Source organism: Homalodisca vitripennis, chromosome 6 (genome assembly GCF_021130785.1).
Source record: "Homalodisca vitripennis isolate AUS2020 chromosome 6, UT_GWSS_2.1, whole genome shotgun sequence".
Taxonomy (NCBI): Eukaryota; Metazoa; Arthropoda; class Insecta; order Hemiptera; family Cicadellidae; genus Homalodisca; species Homalodisca vitripennis.
This window is the reverse complement of record NC_060212.1, coordinates 132,235,946-132,258,154: the sequence shown is the minus strand read 5'-3', so window position 1 is coordinate 132,258,154 and position 22,209 is coordinate 132,235,946. Positions and strand designations below refer to the sequence as shown.

The 22,209-nt window shown below is 32.2% G+C and overlaps 1 protein-coding gene across 2 annotated transcripts; it reads right to left on the bottom strand.

Moving 5' to 3' along the window:
* Window positions 1–785: 785 nt before the first annotated feature.
* On the bottom strand, window positions 786–21,951 carry LOC124364922 (bcl-2-related ovarian killer protein-like). 2 transcript variants are annotated; one of them, XM_046820730.1, is made up of 4 exons: window positions 20,884–21,951; window positions 3,356–3,794; window positions 2,206–2,451; window positions 786–997 (listed from the first exon to the last, which is right to left on the bottom strand). In XM_046820730.1, the coding sequence occupies exons 1-4, from the start codon at window positions 20,988–20,990 to the stop codon at window positions 857–859; spliced, it is 933 nt and encodes a 310-aa protein (XP_046676686.1). In that variant the 5' UTR covers window positions 20,991–21,951; the 3' UTR covers window positions 786–856. The 2 variants fall into 2 exon arrangements, with proteins under 2 accessions (XP_046676686.1, XP_046676687.1); XM_046820731.1 differs by lacking the exon at window positions 20,884–21,951 and adding an exon at window positions 19,215–19,364.
* Window positions 21,952–22,209: the final 258 nt, after the last annotated feature.

The following is a 22,209-nucleotide window of genomic DNA, read 5'->3' as shown; positions in this document are numbered from 1 at the left end:
AATAGGCCTATATGTTAACAGGATCCCTAAGAATGTCAATAAAATATCAATGTAATTGGCCCAGTAGTTTTTACGTGAAGACGCATACGAACAGAGTGAAACACACCATACAATTTTGTAATAATAGTATATATTTAGTCAAAAACTACAGTACCCACTCACGATGAACCGTTTCAATTAACGGATCATGTGCGGCACTAGCTTATTCGTGCGAACGTTGCAGTAATTTTCCACTGGGAAATTCACTAACAACGATTCCTAGTCGTTATTTCTTCCCTTGCGAGACGGTTTAGCCTTACACTTCCACTGCACCATTCTGTACTTGCAGTGAGCGCATGCTGGGAAAGGAAAAGGGCATGATTACCCAGTACAAATTTGGGTTCTGTGAAAGCGCAGCACGTTATTTCCTTTTAAGATTCTCCGTCGGACACGTTTGAGTGGAAGGTGATAATTTCAATAGTCTGTCTCACGCCTACAGCAGTCCACCTCCAATTACGGCATCTCCTCGCACGTTGTCGGGCCTTGGTTCACGACCGCACAGAGCCGATTTCCCCACGCAACGGTTGTGACCTGAACCTCAAACCAACAAAGTCGGAAACCACACAGTGGGACTGTACTCACACAAACTATTACAAAACTAATAGTACCTGAAATCTTCTATCCAGGCCATGATCATCGTGCTAGGACCTAATTGGTCTGCAATTTTATACTTACCATATAAATTGTTTCCATTATAAAATAACTACAGGATTACCACACCGTCTTGGGAAGAAAATGCAACACCGATCGCTTAACTAACATTTAATAAACATTAATTTACATTCAGTTATTTACAGAGGATATCGACATTTTAGTGTCAGAAAAAAGTGAACCTGCCGAACCACCGGAGCAGGATGAAGAGGAAGAAGACGGTGGCCATAGCGGCTGCCAGCAACCCAACAAAACCGGCCAGAGAGATGTCGTTGTTACCAGGCTTGCAATAGTTCAACAGCCCTGTCTGAAACACAAATATGATCTGTACTGACACTTTTGTTACTTTTAATTTTTAACCTTTCAAGTGCTACTTGAGGTAAGAATATGTTTTAGTCCCACCAAGATATTAGTAACAGTTATTAACGTAAGATTTATTTCTGTAACAGCAATTGATTTTCTTAAATTATTTAAGAAAATCAGTGGTAGAAGCAATGGCTAATGGTGTGTGGAAGTCTTCACGTTCTGCCATAAATTGAACTCTTATGAATACACAGACAAATACTTGACTATTTTTTTCGACACAATAGTCTGTTTCATAAACATCGAATGTGTTCCCTCGAAAATGGCCAACGCGTATGAACTGTTATTTATTTCACACCTTGCTTACAATGTTCACCAACGACCGTGCCATTTTCCACTTTTTGGTAACCTTTTGGAACTTTTGGACTCGGCGGGTAGCTCGATACACTACTATCCGCTTTAGGTGTCAATCATGTACATCTAAAACACATGATCAATCAGTCATTTTAGAAACTATTGATCTCTTAGAGAGAAATTTGATTTTGTTTGCTTATTGCAATTAAAAGAATTCCTGTAGTTGCTAATAAAGACATATATGTTTCAATAAAAAAATGGATAGGTCATTCGGGTAGGTGGATTGTGCTAACCTAATTGACTAATACTTCTAAATAATTTTTCCAACAGATAAAATCTAAATAATTAGGAGTAACAGATAAAATTTGGATCTTCCCGTGATTCGAACTTCTGACCTTTCGTTTAGATAGCTGCAGCCTTACTCCCTCATTACACGTGTGATTCTGGAATTTTAATCTGGCGACATGATTCGGGCAACAACTACTACAAAGCAATCAATCAATACTGTTTCATTATACAATTATGATTATTAAAATGTATTAAAATAACTATATCAAATATGTATTTCCAAGGTCATTACAAACGTGTTGTTGTCGTTATTATGGTTTTACTATACGTTTTTAGTTTCAACCTACGTTTATATATTCGGTAGTTGAAGTTCATTAATACCAGCAGAAAAAGGTTCAAAATTTCATATCGTACTATCATATTATCATTTTATATTTTAAATTGTGTCAAAACACGAGGCTACGAGTGATATAAACATGTCGAACTATCATCATAATGAAAACGCTATAGAAAGTTTTAAAGCACTTTCAAGTAGTTGGGAATTGTTAAATAATACCACCACTGCCTTACCCATCCTCCGTTATGAGCGATCCAGTCGGCCACGTGGTAATCCAGTGCCTCTCCCATGGACTCGACCAGGGTCTGCAGGAACTCCGGATGCCCTTGTCTCACACAGTCGGCAGCCAGCCCTCCAGCCACCGCGTACAGCGACACCACCTTGGCCCAGGTGAGATCTGACCTCCCCAGCTCTCTCGCCACCCCTGTCAGCACCCCGGTCACTGCCTTCTCCGTAGCCAACACTGGAGTACAACTAGCCTGCAATGGGGGTTGAGATTATCTAAATAGATGGAGGTAGTACTATGCAGTGCTAGCTGGAGACAAAAGGCTCCCAAGGTTGGTTTGCGGAATCGCTTTAAGGACAGGATCAGAACAAGAAAACCAAAAACCAAGTCAAAATCGTGAAAGGGGACCCTAGTCAGCTGCCTAACGCATTTAAAAATGCATTATAAATAGGAAATGGTTCCAAATTCCAAAATGTTTGGTTATGTTTATTATACAAAATATTGTCATAGTGCACCAATGATGCGCTCCCTATGAATTTAAAGTTATAAAAAAGCAGTATGGAAATCAGCATGAAGTACTGAGGTGTTATATACTACATGCTACTATTCGAAAAATGAGACTCTGCTGTATATGCATAAACTACTAATAATGTAGCATTTTTATTTATTACGGAATATTTATTTATTTGTATTAATAATGTTGCGGTAGTAAACCTGGTATGGGACATTCTTATTTAGCAAAATATTATTTTTAATGATAGACGAAATAAACTGATTCCTAATGTGTAGTAACAAAATTCTCCCGTGACATTTTATCATGTGATAAGTCAAGGATGAACTTATGCTGAAGTGAACTAACAATGTGTCTATTCCAATGTTTTATGCATCCTATGTTTAGGATTCTATGTACTCATGTGTGGACCATAACTGATATAATCAAATACTAATAGAAAAATGAACATAGGTATTAATTCAACATAGAGCACGTTCTATAGAAAACATAGTGGTAAACGATGTTTCTAGTATATGAAGATCATCAATAATATATTGTAAATACTCGCTTCAGTTCCACTCAGCTTCTTGTCAGTATTGCAATAATGATTGATTGCTCGATTATTTCTTTTGGATCTTAAGGGTTCTTTATTTGTCCATTTTACCTGACGCCCCACACCGCTGTAGAGCTCCGGATGCATCCTCTCCAACTCCTGGCCGATACTGAGCAACTCCGGGAACACCTCCCGCACCACATAGCCCCCGGGCAGACTGATGGCACTGCGGAGCCTTTGCAGTCCACACTTCCGGTTGAACATATTGGATCGTTTCAGTCGACACCGGATATACTGTCCACACATAGTCTTGCCCTGAGCCACAATGTCCGCCGTGGGCACGCTGCTGCTGCGCCAGCCGATCGTGTGGGAGAACTTCCTGGAGACATCGGTGACTGTGCTGAAGCGACGCTTGGCCGCGCGCGGTGTCTGCCGCTCCGGCAACCCCAGCAGATTACGGTGAAGGGTGGCCGGGAAACTGAACTTGCGGTGCCGGTCCGGAGGCGGCTGCAGCGACATGTCGGCACCATCCCCCCTCCTACTCTCCAACCTGCGGAAGTGCATAGTTTTAGTCGGAAGCTAAACACCTAATTTATTAAGTCGTATACATAACCCAGTATTGGAACAACAGTTATCAAGAGATAACTTTGCCTGATAACATATAGGTGAAGAAAGCTATGGAATTCAATGTTGATCACAAATGGAGATAATGCTTTGCGACCACCTGAACAAGCCATCTAGCATGTGTTACTTATATCTCTTCTAGTTCTAATGTTGACCAGTAATTTAATAAATAAAAAAAAATACTTTTGTTTAACGACAATTGAGACATAATCCGATTATAATAACACCAGTAATAAGAAGATAAGGAGTACGAAATATATGTGTTCAAATAATTCACTTTATACTTCAGTTAAAATCCTTTCTAGAGGCACAATTATATAACGTAAAACATATTTGTTTTTTGCTCTTAATATATATATATATATATATATATATATATATATATATATATATCCAGGTTCACAAAAGGTAAAACAACCTCGGAATTTGGTTCTGTCCATCTAAATAAGATAATACGAATCTTGGATATAATAATCGAATATACGTCCGATCAAGTTTCGTTTCCTCTCTGTCTGCCCGTATGTACAATTGTTTGGAAACTTATTTTACTATTAACGATTTAAGACACAGTAATATGCTGTTTCATAAAACAGAGAAAGTGGTTTTTGTATTTTTTAAAGGAATAGTAGCACAAAACTATTCAATGGTAAAAAGTTAGGGCTCTGCGTGTAATGGTTGTACGCTTACCCTGCAATTGAGAGGTCCGGGTTTCAACCCTGGCGGAGGAAGTATTTTTAGTGATTCAAGTTTATTATATATGTACATTATAAGTTCTAAATCTATAGTGAACAATTCTACCTACAGAGCTACAAGAGACGTTTAAAGGCTATACACATTTCCTTTTATGTTCTGTAAGAAAGTGAAATATTATGTAGATGAAAAACAGTCCCAGAAAATTGCTATACTCCATATATTAAATTGTTCTAGATGCTAGTACCGATGGCAACTTCCTTAGCTTGGGTGACCATGATGACGTTTTTAATAGCTTATTTTCCCTTTGAAATTGGCTGGCAGTGCTGGCAACTGAAAAGTGTTAACACTGATCCCAGATGTAGTCGTACAAAAGTTACCTGTCTAAAAAAGGAAACATTATTACCGTACTTTACTTCAAGCTACGTGATGATCATGTCTGAAATTAGAGACCTAACGCGCGAGGACTCCCATACTACGAGACAACGAGGCGTAACGTAATGTTAGTTTAACTGTTGTGATAAGATAGGGAACAATGGTAGTGGAGTCGCAAGTTCGTGCTTTACGTCTAGTGCACGCAATGATGAGCCCAGTCATAAACTGTCTCTTCTTCTAAAATAATATACTCAAATTAAACAGGATTTTATTAACAAAACTCATGGCATTTATTATGGGTCTGAATTAGTTGTTAATAATTTACTTATCATATTCCCAATTTCCTATTGAGACAGGTAACTACTATAAACTTAAAAAATTATATATATATATATATATATATATATATATATACTGGGTGTCCCAAAATTACAGGACCAAACTTCACCAAATTGTTCAGGAGGTCAAACTGAACGAAAAATGTCATATAATGTATAGTCCTATCTAGCTTCGTTTACCTTAGATCGGTCATTTTGTTTTTTTACATACAAGTAATTTTATTTTCAATACGGGTTTATCGATTTTGTTTAATCTTGGCATAAATATTATAAACATGAACATAAGTTGTAAAAAAAATATATTTTTTAAATCTTATGTGTATTTTTTAAAATGGCGCCATTTAAAGTATTAAAACTTATATAACTTGAAAACCAACCGTTTTTTAATGGCCGCCATTTTTAAAATACACATAAGTTAAAAAAAAATATTTTTTTACAACTTATGTTCATGTTTATAAAATTTGTGCCAAGTTTCAACAAAATCGGTAAACCCGTATTAAAAATAAAATTAATTGTATGTAAAAAACAAAATGGCCGATCTAAGGTAAACGAAGCAAGATAGGACTATACATTACATAACATTTTTCATTCAGTTTGACCTCCTGAACAATTTAGTGAAGTTTGGTCCTGTAATTTTGGGACACCCAGTATATGGATGTATAATTTGTTATGGGTAATTATACATAGCATGTAAGGTATAAATCATACATTTCTTAAAACTTGATAAATTACACATTGTTTCTAAGGTAATTAAATAAAATTCGTTTTTTCAAATCACAATGTAAACCTATCAAAATTAGATCATACTGGTTATTTTGAATGATAAACACATTACAAATTTGTAATATAATTGATTTTTGTTAAAGTTTACTCGTACTTTTTTACAAGAAATATTTGGTGACACTTCATTGTTTATAATTTATATTATTGGCATTGTATAGCAATATGAAACTAACAGACGAAAAACGTAAATTTTCCTGCTGCTATGTATTAAAATTTCTTTTAATTAATAAAGAGTATTTTTAGATTCTTCTCTGTATATAGAGAAGAAAACTTGGTTTCACGATAGTAAATTAATAGATTAACGATCCGCGTAATGGCCATAGTTACAGAAACAAACACCTACATTGCCTTGTATGTGTGGTTAACCGTATAAGATCTTTAATTGCAAAAGCACTTTCATAAATAATTAAATTATTTTGATTAATTTTGTTATATATTTCCCATTATTAATTTCTATTGAAATAGCGACATTAAAGGCACCTACCTCAAAACATTTTTCAACAGTCGTAAGAGTTTAAAGCTCATTTGTTTGGAAACGCAATTAAAATAGTTATCCGAACCATTTAGATTGTATCATTCTGATTAAATGGGTTTAAATTCCGGATCCAAACTGAGATTAATTCACCAGTTTTCTGGCTGAGCTTTATCGAGTGGATGGAAAAATGTAATTTCTCTCAGACTGTCCAAATACTTCTCGAGAACAAAGTAACCTACAGATTTGAAATTTTGCATGAAGCTTCATTTTTATATAAGCAACATGGTGGTGAATGCCAAAATAACTAAGAAAGATAAATCGCAAGGGAAACAAATCGAGTACATTCATATGATATTTTAAAATATGACTTAGTAACACATGAAAGGTAATGAAATAAGGTATTAACTTGAAACTTTGCATGTAACTTCAGTTGGGCTTGTTACGTGATACGTAGTGACAACAGTTAACCACTATTATTGTGTGGGTAGAGTGTATATTGTGTATTATAATATATTTTACTATAAATAGTAACACAGTATGGTGAAAGTCTTATCCTATTTTTATTATTTAGTGGAATACAAATATTAACTTGTATTATCTAGTATTTTAAAAATACTATTTAAAAATAAAAAATTATGTTATGTCTAAAAAACTATTTATTAGACTAAAATAAGGTTCGAATAGTATTAACATATCGCATATGCTATGTGAAATTTTTTTTAAGTTTGTTATTGACGATAGAAGGTTTTAAAAAATAATAGGATCTTGGACTTTCACCACCGTTATGCATGGTGTAAAAAAGTCCCGCACGGGCTTAATAATTCCCAAATTATTACAGGTAAAACAATAATACTTGGTATATCATTACCGCATTTATAAATCTACTTTTTGAAGTAACTGTTATTTTTTTTCATGTCAGGGAGATGGTCCACAAGAAGTCAGAAGGAAATCTTAAATTAGAGCATAGGTCGAGTAGTACATTAAATTAAAAGTCTTTATTAGTAGAGTACAATGCCACAAATCCGACTCTTTAAAAAATACGCTGGTTAAATTTGAAACTTTTACAATGTAGGTCCTGTTCTAGGTGGTTTAATATTCTTGAATTGGCTCAAGTTATGAAAGTTGAACTTAGTAAATGAATACTGGACTTAAAGATTGTTTTTACATAATATAAATTATTATTATATATAATACAATATATATGCAAACTAGTTCTTATATACACAATGCACAATCATTTTTTTAATGCTTAGACAGTGATACGTTATAAATAGCTGTGTAAAACTGTTCTATTAATATAAGGTGAAACAGTCAATATAGATTTCCATTATATAACTGAATCCGTATAAGCTGCTCACAGTGGCATTCTGTTGGCCGTTTTCCTTTCTTTATGATAATTGGTTGATAGATTTCACCTGTAAGTTTAGAAAGTCATGTCCGACAAAGTTAACAATCAAGAAGTAGGTTAGCAAATTTATATGCACGGGAAGTGCTGGTAATGAGAAACTCTCTGGCAGGATATCCATAACTTGAGACAAAGTGGGAGGTATAGAGGATGCGATTACAAGAAGATTCTCTGCATATATTAGGCTGAGTATATCTAGGTATGCCTCAGTCCAGAATATTCTGCTCTACAGCTTAATTAAAACAAACTTCACATCTTCGACTTGAAACTTGGCATTGAGTAGACCGACGCTATATACGCTGGGTCTGTTAACTACTGTGGAAAATAAATGAAAAATGTCGAACGGGATTCCACAAACACGTATCTGGAGTTTTTCCAAGATCGTATCGTGTAGGATAAATAAATGTTTTGTGTGACAGCGTTATCTGTACAGCTCACTGCTCCACGATTTTCTGATAGCCTTAAGGGTATTTCTCATCACTGAAACCTCCTACATAAGGTGTATCATCCCATTTAGACAGCCATAAGCAACAGCGGATCGCACTTTAAGTTTGAGCAATGCACTAGAAACCAAGAGCCAATTGGCATCGTGTAAGCACACAATCAGGGTTTTCTTGAAATCGATAGAAAAATATTTCCTAGAGATCATCATTCCTGAAAAATCGATCTTCAGTCGTAGTTTTGGCAGAGGTCGAAATGGGAAGTTATAAAAGGTTTAAGGATACGAAATGATACTTTGTACTCAGATTAAATTTTCTGTAGCTTTGGCACTCTTAAAGTCGGCTGTCAGACACATAAATAATACCTTTAATAATGGAAAGTAAAACAGATACAAATAATTAAATTTACAAATTTCATGATCTTTGGTTAGCTGAAGCTGATTTTACATTTACTTACGTTTCTGAAGATCAACTTTTTCGAGCTAAGAAGAATATTTAATTTTTGCCTACATCAAAAGTAGACGATCAATTTATTTTTATTCTTCTATCGAAGTCAAGAGCAATCAGGTTGTTTGAATAGATAACGAGAATTTGCTCTAAGCTCCTGGACTAGGTTCTATTTACGTTTTAGAACAATGAGTACGAAATCGAGGACTGTTTACACATCCAATAGTACTTCACATGAATCGTATTTCAGAACTTATCTCTTTGCCTCGTCTTATTGATAGCATTATTATAATCAGCATGCAGTCTTAAGTAATGTAGTTAGTCGAGGGTATGAGCCAAATATATTTTATTTCAACTGTTTCTTCACGGTTTCAATATATAAGTATTTAATTAGAACGTATTTATTTCAAAACGTTTTCCGGTTCTTTTCTAAGATAGTGCAAAATATTCTTACGTAACAAAATATATCTAAAGCATGATTTTTATAAATAGAACATTTCTTTCATAGTGGTATAGCCACCACCTAAAAATGATTGGCTCTAGTAACGAATCGACTAGTTGAAAATATGATTTATAATTATTTTAGACTTACACCCACAATCTATGTACATGTATGTTTAAATAAAGTATATTCAATTAAGGAAATTGGACAATAAAACCTGATGAAGTTCGGATAAAAAATGATGTAACACTGTATGAAACTGTTACAAACATTCATAAAACACTTAAGCAGATTAAAGAATGTTCCACTTCTCCGCGAAATAGAAAACAGACTAATTTGATTGCTTTAACGTATTGGTACGAGTATTTTTCTAACACACAAAAGTATTTAAGAGTCCTTTAAACAGCGAATTTTTATACCTTACTATATATATATATATATATATATATATATATATATATATATATATATATATATATATATATATATATCAATATGCACGGAAGGAATCCAGAATTTTCATATTCGCATATAAAATTTAAAACTTGAGAAAAACAGACTAGTTTGATATGGATATTTCTTTAACGGGAATTACTTTATTATATATTATATGGGATTTCAAAATATTACAATGAATTTCAGTATTTACATTTCTAAAGCTATGTATCACTGTGCTTTACATTTTTCTGGCACGACCTCACGACTTTTATATTTATATTAATTTATGGTGTCATATATTGGTTTTAAATTTTTATAATTCATGTACTATTAATATTAGTAATATTAAATATAAGTTAAATGCAGTTACGTAAATCAATTCTTTTAAAATAAAGTTCAGAATCTTTTCAAAGTTTTACGGATATTATACAGATTTTAAAATTCACATTTTGTTTAAAAATGACAAATAGTTTTTGTTCGATTCCTTACAATATTATATAACAGAAAGGTTGGAAAAATCTAGTTTTTAATGTTTTACAGAGATCAAAATTTATTTTTTTTTAGTTGTTACATTTGATTTTAATTTGTTACATGACGGTATAAACTTGAAATTACTTAATACTTTGTATTTACATAATAGTATAAGGAACATTTCAATGTAATTAAATCATTATGCAACATGATAGAACAAGTATTAACATATTTTTAAATATCCAGCAGAAAAGCTAAAATAGGAATGTAACTTTAACATTATCATTTCTAGGGTTAAATTGTAACTAGGAAGTAGCAGATATATACGCTGTGAATAGAAATGCCTTCTCTTAATATTTGGAACATTCGTCACAAGACCGTTATCAATAATCTCACAACGCAACCTAATTACTGGCTCTTATGGGGTTAGAAACCAGAATACTTCTACAGTTATAGTAGAGTATCCCAAAAATACATAGTGTATCTAAAACAAAATTTTGTAAAATGATCTTATGGTTTCTGTTTCTTATAGTTCCTGTTATAAATTTGCGAGAAACCCATTTATAACATGCATTTGTGTTTATTATAACAGGTTCGGTTACGATAAAACCCTGAATCCTGTAATTAAGGGACCATGAAATGAGTTATTAGCTCTTTAAACGAAATCGACATTATACCAAATGTAAATAAAAACACTTACAAAGAGCACTATAAGTAACTTAAATAAACATGTTATAATTAAAACGTCCTTGCAAATAATAAAATATTCCGATAAATAGCTTTGACCTACAGATTTAACAAACCGTTTTATCTAGGTTTTACACGATCATTGCGTTATACACTGATTGTGTATACACACAGAATTGCGTTATACACACTAGTAGGATTTTGAATGAATTGCGTGACGTAGTATAGTTTTAGAAGCAGTCACTAGTGATGTAGCCTCGAACCATAGTCAAAGTCGCTGTCAAGTTATATTCAGTAGCGATGACGTGTCAATTAAGCTGGCCGCAATTCACTCTGCGTCCGTCTCTCTCACGCTCCAACTCAGTACCATAACACCACGTCTGGATGTTCTCTACCAAGTTTCAGTACTTTCTTATAGACAGTAACAAATTTAAAAAATTCTAAGCTACATTAATTGTTTTAAATTTTATTGGAAATTGTTTAATTTGAAATCACACCGGTAAGACACAGAAGCCCCCCCTTGATAGGAACGAATTCCCAATCATATAAGCTTGTTCATCGAGTTATTTTACCAAATAATTAGTTATATTTAGTTTTAATACTTAGTTAGTTAACCATTTAACTTTGGTTGATAGTAGACTCTGGAACAAGAGTACAGTTCGAACCATGAAAAAGTTATTTTTAAGCTCTTTATAACATATAAGATTTTGTATAAGTTACCGTATGGGATAATAATGAGTCCGAAATTATTTTGTCTCTACGTAAAATTTAATATCAGTTATTCTCTGAAACTATTTCTGCTATACAGGATCTTAGGGGTTTAAACTGTACTATTGTGTCTTTTCATAGAAAATTGGTAGACTAAAGAATATGCGAAGAAAAAGAAAGAAATATTAATTTCTCATGGGATTCTTACTCCTTCTTAAAGGAAACCTTTTTTAAATAAAATTTGGCTGGCCAATTAATCAATCCAAAACAGTTTAGAAATGAATATTGATATTACTGAAATTTTGCACAACACTAGTTCAAATATACGGTTTATAACGGAATTTTTACATTCTTTAATTATTTTTCTTTCCTTTTCTTGTTGATTTCCTTCCGAAGAAATGTTGGTTAAATTAGAATCAGACATGAGTTTACATCTCTAGGTGACAAACCATTGCAGTTTTTAAATACATCAAGAAATAATCTCCATTGATAGAGAAATGTTTCAAAATGTATGTTTTTTCTTTATGCAGCTGCCTAAAAATTTGTAACAGGCAGATTATTTGATCACCCTGACACACATATATTTTTTATCAAAACTCAAAACGTGTTCTAGAGGATAAAATCAGCACTTAAAACCCTCACTTTGATATTTATACCATGGGATGGTCGTAGCTCATTTTCTCTAGTTAACTCAATTTAGAATTCAAAACACAAAGAGCGCCAAATACAAAGAGGGCGTGGTTGATTAGACTTTATACCATTGTCCAATTACCAGTCCTGGACAAGAACCTACAAGGGATACGCCCACCCGGTTAGGAAAGAAATTGGGAAACGTTAGCAGATAAATTGTACGCGTTTAGGCGTGTTTAAATGAAAGTGGCGAACAATAAGGTCCGTGGGAGACTTGGCTACTCCAGGCGAGTGCCCACGTGTTGCGAAACCCACTGGGACAGTGGCATTACCTGTCAAATCTGTTACAAATCCGGAATTTATATCCGCAATATAAAACAAGATTTCGGCCACCACTCCCCTTCCTCCCTACTGACATATTGGACAGCTACTGGGTTTTATAGGAAAGATACAGTGTGAATAGACTGTGTTGTTACGTTTTCGTTAGGATGTACTTATTAAAAAATATATTAAATATTTTCAGTATTCGGCACAAAAAAAACCTTGATATTTTAGCTGGCATCGCGTACTGGCATTCCACATGCTTACTTAGGGCGACAATTCAAAATTGTATCACAGTTCCCTATAGGAAGCGGATTTTTGAGTTTTAAGTTTTTCTTATCATAATGTGGTTAATTTCATATACAATTTTAATTTTTGTACTATTATAATTATTTTCCCTGTAGTATAACTTTGAAACCAAGAGACAAACAATTTCCTGCTGTTACAGCATTTGAAACACATCTTTAACAATAAGGGTACAGTTCTCTTAACATGTTGTAAGAATATAAATTATAATATTTGCAGACGGCTTTTGTAAAGTTGTACTATCCAACTGAATATTTGATTGTACTGTATTCTATTATTTTAAAAGTGATTTTAAGTTAAGTGCTTGAAAAGAAGTTTAAAAACGTGTACATATATTTCTCATTAAACGCGGTATCACATGATTACAGCAAAATCCATCATAATATGCTAAATATATGTTTTGGACACTAATACTTTCTTTAGTTATGTGTACTTTTTTCTTAATGTAAATTTTTTTACAAAATGTTAGAACAAAATTCAAAAGTAAAGGCAAAAGCAATAAAAACTCGTATATATTGAACCTACTATAATAATGTTTCCGTTTTAAATTTAAATTATCCCAGTAAGAATTACAATACTATACAGGACAGCAGGTAAAATATGTTGTAGAACAAAATACATTTGAATCTTTCTCGTTCTTTGTCAAAATTATCAGTTAATTCTTAATGATAGTACTGAACTTTATTTCATAATTATTTTTATCTTCCACATATATTTTGCATATGGTATTTAAATTTGTATCAGTTTTGTTTGGTTTTTAATCGAATATATTATACAAAAGCTATACTCCTTTAAAGCTATAATATTTATAATCATTGACATCTTCTTCCATTCAGGAAAGAACACAAGGTTGACTCTTATAACTGGATACGTATTTTTTTTTATCTTCCACGGTATTTTTCTTCCCTACATAATAATATAACGTAAATTCACTTTATTGAAAGCTATAAAATCACACTCAAAGTTCCCTCACACAAACCGATCGGCTTCGTTAAGTGACTTCCAATGAAATTCCCACTTTGAGACCATAAAACCGCTTTCTAAACATAATGCGTTTGCCATTTTGGCTGAAACGTGCGCGGTCATTACGAAATTGATGGACCGAAACTCGAAATGTCACCGGTTTTCGTCACAGCTGTGGGAATCGCAACGTCATTATTCTTAATTCAATTCCGTTTCAGAAGACTCGCTATTTGAACACAATGTTTTAATTCAATACTCACGCGAATTCAATACTGAATATAAGAATTATCGATTTATTCGTAATTAAGTATATATTATGGCACTAGAACAAAACACTTCGTAGGAAGCACAATCTTCAGACATGCGTTGTCAAAAGAATTCCGGAGATTCGAATAAGCACAGTAACTTATTTTTGGCACTAGCAGTGAACAATGTACTATACTACAAGGAGATTCAAAAGACAAATCACTTTTGCTAAAACCCATACTATGCCTTATTGTCAGTGGCCGAAATCCCGGATTGTTTTATTGCACTTATGGAGTAATTCTATGTAAGTTTTTTAAACTTTTTAAAAACTCAAAGCTCAAACTTTCTGGTGTAATTATGCAACTTCCAAACTTGCATATTTAACAGCACTACGAACACTCGCGGGACAGAACGCATTTCCCTCAGTAGCAGATGCGCTATATTGTAAATAGTTTCCCAGGAGTTCCTGGGATAAATAATGACAGGCATTGGAGTCATAACGCTGGAAAACTAAACAGTGAGAAAATGTCAGATTTCTTGAATATCTACACAATCTTGACTATCACTTACTTGAACAGATTACAGAAGTTGCAAATGAAACATTTAGTCTGTCTTGAAGTTGCAAAACTTAACCATTTAATTGGTAGTAATCATGTTTGTGGAGATAGGAATGAAGCCACTACGACAGTTTTTTTTTTACTATTCATTTCACAATTTAATAAGATTTTGGTACTTCCTAACTTCATATTGCCAGAAGTGGGGAAACATAAAACCACGGTGCACAAGTGTTCTAACGTAAATGCTGTAAAAGCAATAAAGTGGGTTGTTGAAACATTTCACCGTATTTATTTTTCTACTTACTGGGGGTTTAGTCACATAAAATGAGAATTTAAACCCTTTGGGGTGGCAATGTGTACTCGGCGAACGAATGAGGTTTTCAGTTTGACACATGTGACACCCGTATATGCAAAGTTTTCAAGCTCTCGGTTGTGTAGTTTTTATGTCTCGATATTTATTGAATAATAGACTTTTTGAAATAGTTCCTAACGCTATATGTGGATATAATAAAAAGATTTGTGTAAGATAAATGAGAATTACACATCAAAACACTAGACGCTATCATTTGGATATAATTGTAAAATAACAGTAAAAACACTTAAATGACACTGAAATACGAGTATGTTATTTTAATTTTCTTATAAATTATTATAATGTTTGTGGAAATAAATAAATATAATTGCTTAAAATTTGTACATGTTACTTAATAAATATTTCATTCAATCTTGAATTTTTCAGCATTGCCGCTCACTTTTTATATTTTAGATAAATAAAAAATTCAACATCTAACTTTTCAACAAGTAAAATACTATTTTTTACATTAGAGTTATTATTAAAATTATTATCAAATGAGGAAAACTATACACGTGAATACCATGAAATTACTATACATTTTAAACATATATAAATTAAAATCTTCAGAGTCCGTTTCTCATAACCAGATTTGACGAAATCAATTAGTTTTCATCGAACTGCAAAAAATCAATGTAGAAGTTTAATAAACAAAGTAACCAATCAATCTTATTCGAGTATTAAGCTTTTTTTCACTTCTCAACCAAATATTAAAACTTATTTTAAAGTCTATTTTTAGTTACAAAATAAACAGTTTTTTTTTTTTTTTTTATTGTTTTAGTAAAGATTTGCTTTCATTAATGCAAGTGCATGGTGAAAAGAGAGTACTACCTCGTCTTTTACTCAAACAAGAAAGTTTAACAGCTGTTTGTTGAACAGTATGGCTGAATAACTCTTCATATTACAAGCGGAGGGAAGCCTTTGTCCTGCAACATGCAAGAAGAAGCCAAATACGAGAAACTATGCAAGCACGAAGTAATATTCCGAATTAGTAGTTTGTTTAATTTTGTATTATTATATTAAGTAAAATAATTTAGTGTCACAAATCTAAAATATAATTTATCTTGTGGCTTTATTTCAATATCAACTAGATAACATAATAACTACGTAAAATAATAATATGGTATATAATACTAGTTCAATTGATTAATTTACATTAAAGAGAAACTAAATTAAATACAAATTAAACATAACTAAATAATTGTACAAAACTACGATAAACTTCATTAACTACTTAAAATTAACTTTAACTGCTGGATTTATTTTTGGCTGTTAGCCAAGCCTCTCACTTGAAGCTGTCAAAATTTAATTTGTTTCCCAATCTGTATCCTCAAAAATACATACATTTTATATAAAACTTCATTTATATATGGGCAACATAGAATTTGGATGGAGGTGAAATTTTGGTCACTCTTTGAAATTTTACTGAGAATTAGTGAATTTCTTTTACATTGGTGTTATGGATGGCAACTAGAGTAATATGACATTTTACCATATGATATAGTAGATTAATGATCCGTATGCATCCTATCTATCTTTCATGAAGCTTAACTATCTACAAGATACGTCGAGAAAGATTTTATCCATAGACCTTTGTATGAACCTTCCTTTATACATAGACAAGAATGAGTTCTAAGACAGTGCATGTCCATCTATGGGCTTTAGATGAGAGTCATTGAAGCCTATCGATCAGTAGGCTGATAGAATATCTAGTTTGCCTGCAGGGGATGTAATTATTTTCTGTATGCTTCTACGTCTGTCTATATGTCTGCAAATCATCGTAGTCGGAATCGAGTGATCTATAGATTTTATATTTTTCAATTTTGTAAAAATATCTCGTTCCACTTGGTTTTTATGTGTTGTATAAGAGGGAGAACATTATAGATATTTAAATTAACATTTATTAATATTTAATTAATAAATTTAATTAATATTTAACATTATACATATTTTAATAAATATTTAATTATTAATATTTTAATATTAGGTCAATAAAAATGTTCTATGATTCGTTTTAATTATCTCCACTCCAATATACAACTACGCTAAGTAACTTCTGATTCTAAACTATGTAATAACTTCTGATTGGGCATGTAATAAAATATGTAGTACTTTTATTATATTCCCATTTTAAAATACAACTTCTATTACTTTAGAACCTTGAAGTAGTCTAAGACAACAGACAACAAAGTTATATCGTTTTATTTAATAATTTATTTGAACTTGAAGTAAGTATAGTAATTGTTTGTTCATCATAAAAAGTTGGATCTATTCCTATGGATATTCTTGAAATTTATACTACTGTCACCACAGTATTCTTTTAATGCATATTTAATAACTCTCGGGTGAGTGAGCTGAGTATTTCTTGCAGCATAACATTTAATTTACATTTTATTTTGTTTAAACTACTGTATTTATAGTATTATGTTCGTCCCATAACTTATGAAGTAATAAAATGTATTATATGTCAATTTTTCAAATCAACTTACAAATAATATAAAAATAGCACTTTATATTTAAAAAATTATGACTGAATCATGCAATATAGTAATCAGCTGTATTGTATTACAAGCACGCACTGTATTCTCTCGAAATTGTTCGTTTTTTTTTCTCTACGCAACACACGCAATACCTACATGACAACAGAAAAGTCAATATATACGATGTGGGGGGTAGACTATATATACACATGTATGTATATATATATATATATATATATATATATATATATATATATATTTATATTTATTTAATTACGTTTCATATTAGTATGAACTATCAGAGAATTCTGGATTCTGGGACGTTAAAATAGACTAGGGGCCGTCTATTGGATCTGAAGAACCTGTAAATTGATTGATGGTCAATCTTCAATATAATAGGATTGGTATATATGTGATTCGGAACCCCTGTTAAACTGCCTGGAATATTAGTTATTAGCTATTAGCCTTTATAAGGATTACTTGACCTTAGATAGTAACAACACTGCAGATATTGTTAATACTCATTCTGGAATAAACAAAATAATCATCGTTATGTGATTTAGAACAGTAGAAATAAAAAGCACCATGATATACAGAAGCCTCGATTATAAGAATAACTTACTATACGCATAACCAACATAAAATTGCTACTTGCATATTACTCTGTTGACAGTATTGTCCACCTTATATTTCTGCCGACAGGTTATAGTTACAAGTTGCAATCTGTGTAAGTGCTGACATACATACTGTATAGAACCTATAGCCAGCAAAAAGGAGTTGAATAATGATTGCAAGGAAAGCAATTAGTTCATATAAATATGTTTCAAAACCAGAAGGTTTTCTCAAGAACTGTTTAAACTTTTTTAATAAAAGTATTTACTACTATTTGTTGTCTAAGGGTTCTTTCGTTCAAAAAGATTAACTGCTAATAAACATGTGACGTCAAAACCAAGAATGTCAATAACTTTACTCTCTTGGGTTCTTCCCGAGTATCCAGATACCATTACAATACAATATTTACAACATTTAATGTCTGTATTTGTCTTGCAGTCTGGTTCCATTACTCAGCACATTAATCACAGTAAACCATTTTCGTTTATTTCCCAAGAATGAGTAACAAGTGAAAAGAACAGTACATCTAATTACTTACATTTTTAAATGCATTCTCCAATATACTCCATGATTTATTTCACCAGTTAGTGATAATTATAGATTCGGTTCTGTCATTTACATGATACAACAGCTTATAATAGGTTTTATACTATAAATAATCGAATAGCTGTATAATAGAATAGTTATTTATCATCAAACCTGGCCCTAATAAAAACTATTACAATCAATATAAATATATGACTTGACCTTTCTCTTACAGTAAATTGGGATAACGCCACAACGGCATTAAATTAATAAGCTATAAACTATAAGCCAATGCCGTGTGTTTTATTAAATTTGTCTTGCTGTAAGCAGACTGAAGTATAGTTTGCATCACATCTTTAACTGTAGTTTTAGTGTTATTTAAATTAAGAAATGTAATTTCAAAGGATTAACCGTTGAAAATATATAAATAATGGATTAGTAAAATTGTATAAGTATATTAATTTTATTAAACATAACTACTTTGAGACTACCTCAAAGTTATAAAACAATTATTTTTATAATTCAGTGTTTTGGCGCGGAGGAAGAAACATTGAATTTGGTTTCTAAATACATTTTCTTGATAAATTCTCTATTATTATATCTACCAGAACATTAATTACGGGTCTAAGATATTCTCTATTTGGAGATAACATACCATCAAGATCCAACTTAACGCATAACTCACATTTAACCTATTTCTTTGAATAGTTCTAAAGCACTCGCGTGTAAATACGGTCGAGTCCACTGCAAGCTAACCTCACACCTGTTCCACACTACTCGGCGGCCGGACACTGACTGAGGCGGACTGCGGGTGTTCAGTGTGGGAGACAGTGCTGCGGCTGCGGCTCCAGAGATAACCATAGTGTCCAGATTTCTTGGCCGGATCATATCTCGAATCATTCCCAAACGGAAATTAAATCATTTCCTTCAATTCCCGGCAACAAAATGAAACCCCAGTGCCAAAGAGAAGTATAGTATAAGAGGTAAAAAAACGTTTGCTGTTACGTTGTATTTTGATATCAAATTTGGAAACCCACAAGTGTCATATCATCAATCTTGCTGATCATTCTGCTTCACGTCACATCTTTGAGGTGTATTTTAGTTTTAATTCGCATTGGATAAAGAAATGCAAAGACTGAGATCCACAAAATCCTAGCTAATTATACAGGGTATGTAAATTTTCTGGAAAAAATAAATAAATAAATAAAACCTCTTAATATTTTTAACTATTGCAGATAAAATTTTAATTCATTATAAGTGAATAATGCATATTTTCCAATAAAAGGAATCCTAAAATGTTTAACCACATACATTTTTAATTATCACGTTGGATTATTCATTAATTATTACAAGGTTTAATTTACGAACTGACACTCCAATAATTAAGAAATTTCATTTTTGTGAGGCCTTTCGTGTTTAATGAACACATCATCAGACCCACATGTTATGTTTATTGAACACGAAAGGCCTCACAAAAATAAAATTTCTTAATTATTCGAGTTCTTAATTTGGAGTTTGGCGTTCTTAATTGTTTGTTCATAATAAATTAAGCATTTGATTCCAATAAAAAGAAGCTGGTAGAATTTATTACAAGGCTGTCACACATTATTCAGATTCGTCACACAAACATCCACGCACACTTGGTAGATTGCGTGAAGAACTAGAAATTTAGTTAAACTTATTTTCCAAAGAACAGCATTTATTTTTTGACATTTTACAAACTTTCAAGCAAATTTTCATGAATCAAAAGTTTTAAAAGCGAATCCTCGTCACGATACATCATTAGTAAAGGACCAACGGCCAGGAATTAAGCACAAACTGGAAGTCTCTATCTCTACTCATTATCATGATACTGGAGACCGCTTATTCTTTTTCACATAATAACAGATTAAATCAGTGTTATTTAAATATTACCAAAATATGTTAAATGACACATTACCTTTCAGTGCTCTGATATCTTGCTTATTAAAGAATTCTAATTAGGTACCAAAACAATTTTATTACGTTTCTGGTCTGTTTAATGAGTGTTATAAAACTGTACTAAGTTAATTTTCATTAAAATACGTGTCTGTACGTATAATAGTGGTGTTACAACATACTATTCTCGACCATCTTATGAATTATTTTAATGGTGAAAAGATAAGATCTTTGATAATATTTAATTAAAGTTAAATTAATTTAATCATGATATCATTGTTAAGAATTTGCCAACAAATCTCCTGTTTTATTTACATGTAAGAACTTGAATCCTGTAATGCTGAATTCCTAAACCAATAAATTTTCAAAAGGTTAATTAATGGCATACAGACTAAATTTGATCTTACCTGGCGTTGTTAAGTTTAGTGTTTGACACGACAACAGGTTTTGAGGACCTAGCCCTGCCATCAGAGGGTTGTTCCTCACCCTCTTCTTTACACGGGGATAACGGCATGGTGTCAATATTAGGTAGAGGCGCGCATGGTTGACTAAAGATGCACTGCTCTCCAAAGCTGTTGTTCACTCCCCTTCCCACTCATCTCTAACACCCACACTTTATTAAAGTTATTACAGAATTGAGAACTAAATGACCACTAAGTGACTGTTATACACATGTAGGGTGGTCAATTGGTTAACGCAGCGACTTGTTTAAAATTGATTTAACAACCAGTTTGTTTAGCATAATATTCCAAAACATAATGAAATTTAAATTTTGTGAATTAAATTCCATATTTATAAATTTTTATCAATCAAACAAAAATAGTTTTGAATTTTTCAACGATTTCAAAAATTTATTACTTTCCTTGTTTGTTGGAATAAACAGAATTATTATATCAAAATTTGAAGATAAATAAGAGAATTTACAAACATTCTATACAAAATATACCAGTAATGCCTTGCTGCGATATCAGTTTGTATATTGGACTTTAATTAGCTAAGATTATTAATTTATAAAGGTCCCATTAACGGGTTTACTACGAAAAAATAGTTACCATGCAATTTTGAATTTTAAGTTTTTTAGTGAGCTGTTATTTATATAAATTTGAGCCCTTATAATACATTTTTTGTATACATCTATTGTTTTATATTCTAAAGTTTTTTAACTGCTCCTTAATGCTCTAATGCAATATTTTTTGCATCATGCATATCTGTCAAAGAAATTGTAAACAATACCCATTTCTATTATATGCTTCTCCACTTTAGATACACGATATGCAGATATATGAAGTTTTAAAATTACACAACAACAAAGCTTTATAAAAGAAGCGGACCATAATCACTTCGCGATTTACAATCACCTGGAATGGAATTCAAAAGTTTGACAAATGTAACATGTAACACTACATGACACTGTTTATGACGGCACCGAACTAGTACGGGAGAGATGAGGAGTCGGAGATGTGTGTAGTTCCGCGTCAGCGCTCTGACTGCAGCCGAGCTGTTAGCAGATACTCATCCCGTACCTGTCAGCAACTAACTACCTCATTAGCGACCTGACTTTCATCTTCTCGCGGCCCAGCCTGTGTCTAAAATGTTATTATCAATCTAAACAAATTGAAATCATGTTCCACTATTTCGTAGTATTGGGGCTAGATAAGGTCTTTTGATCCATTATCACCGTTTTAAACTTATACGGAAACAATATTGTACATAATCACAAGAAAATATATATG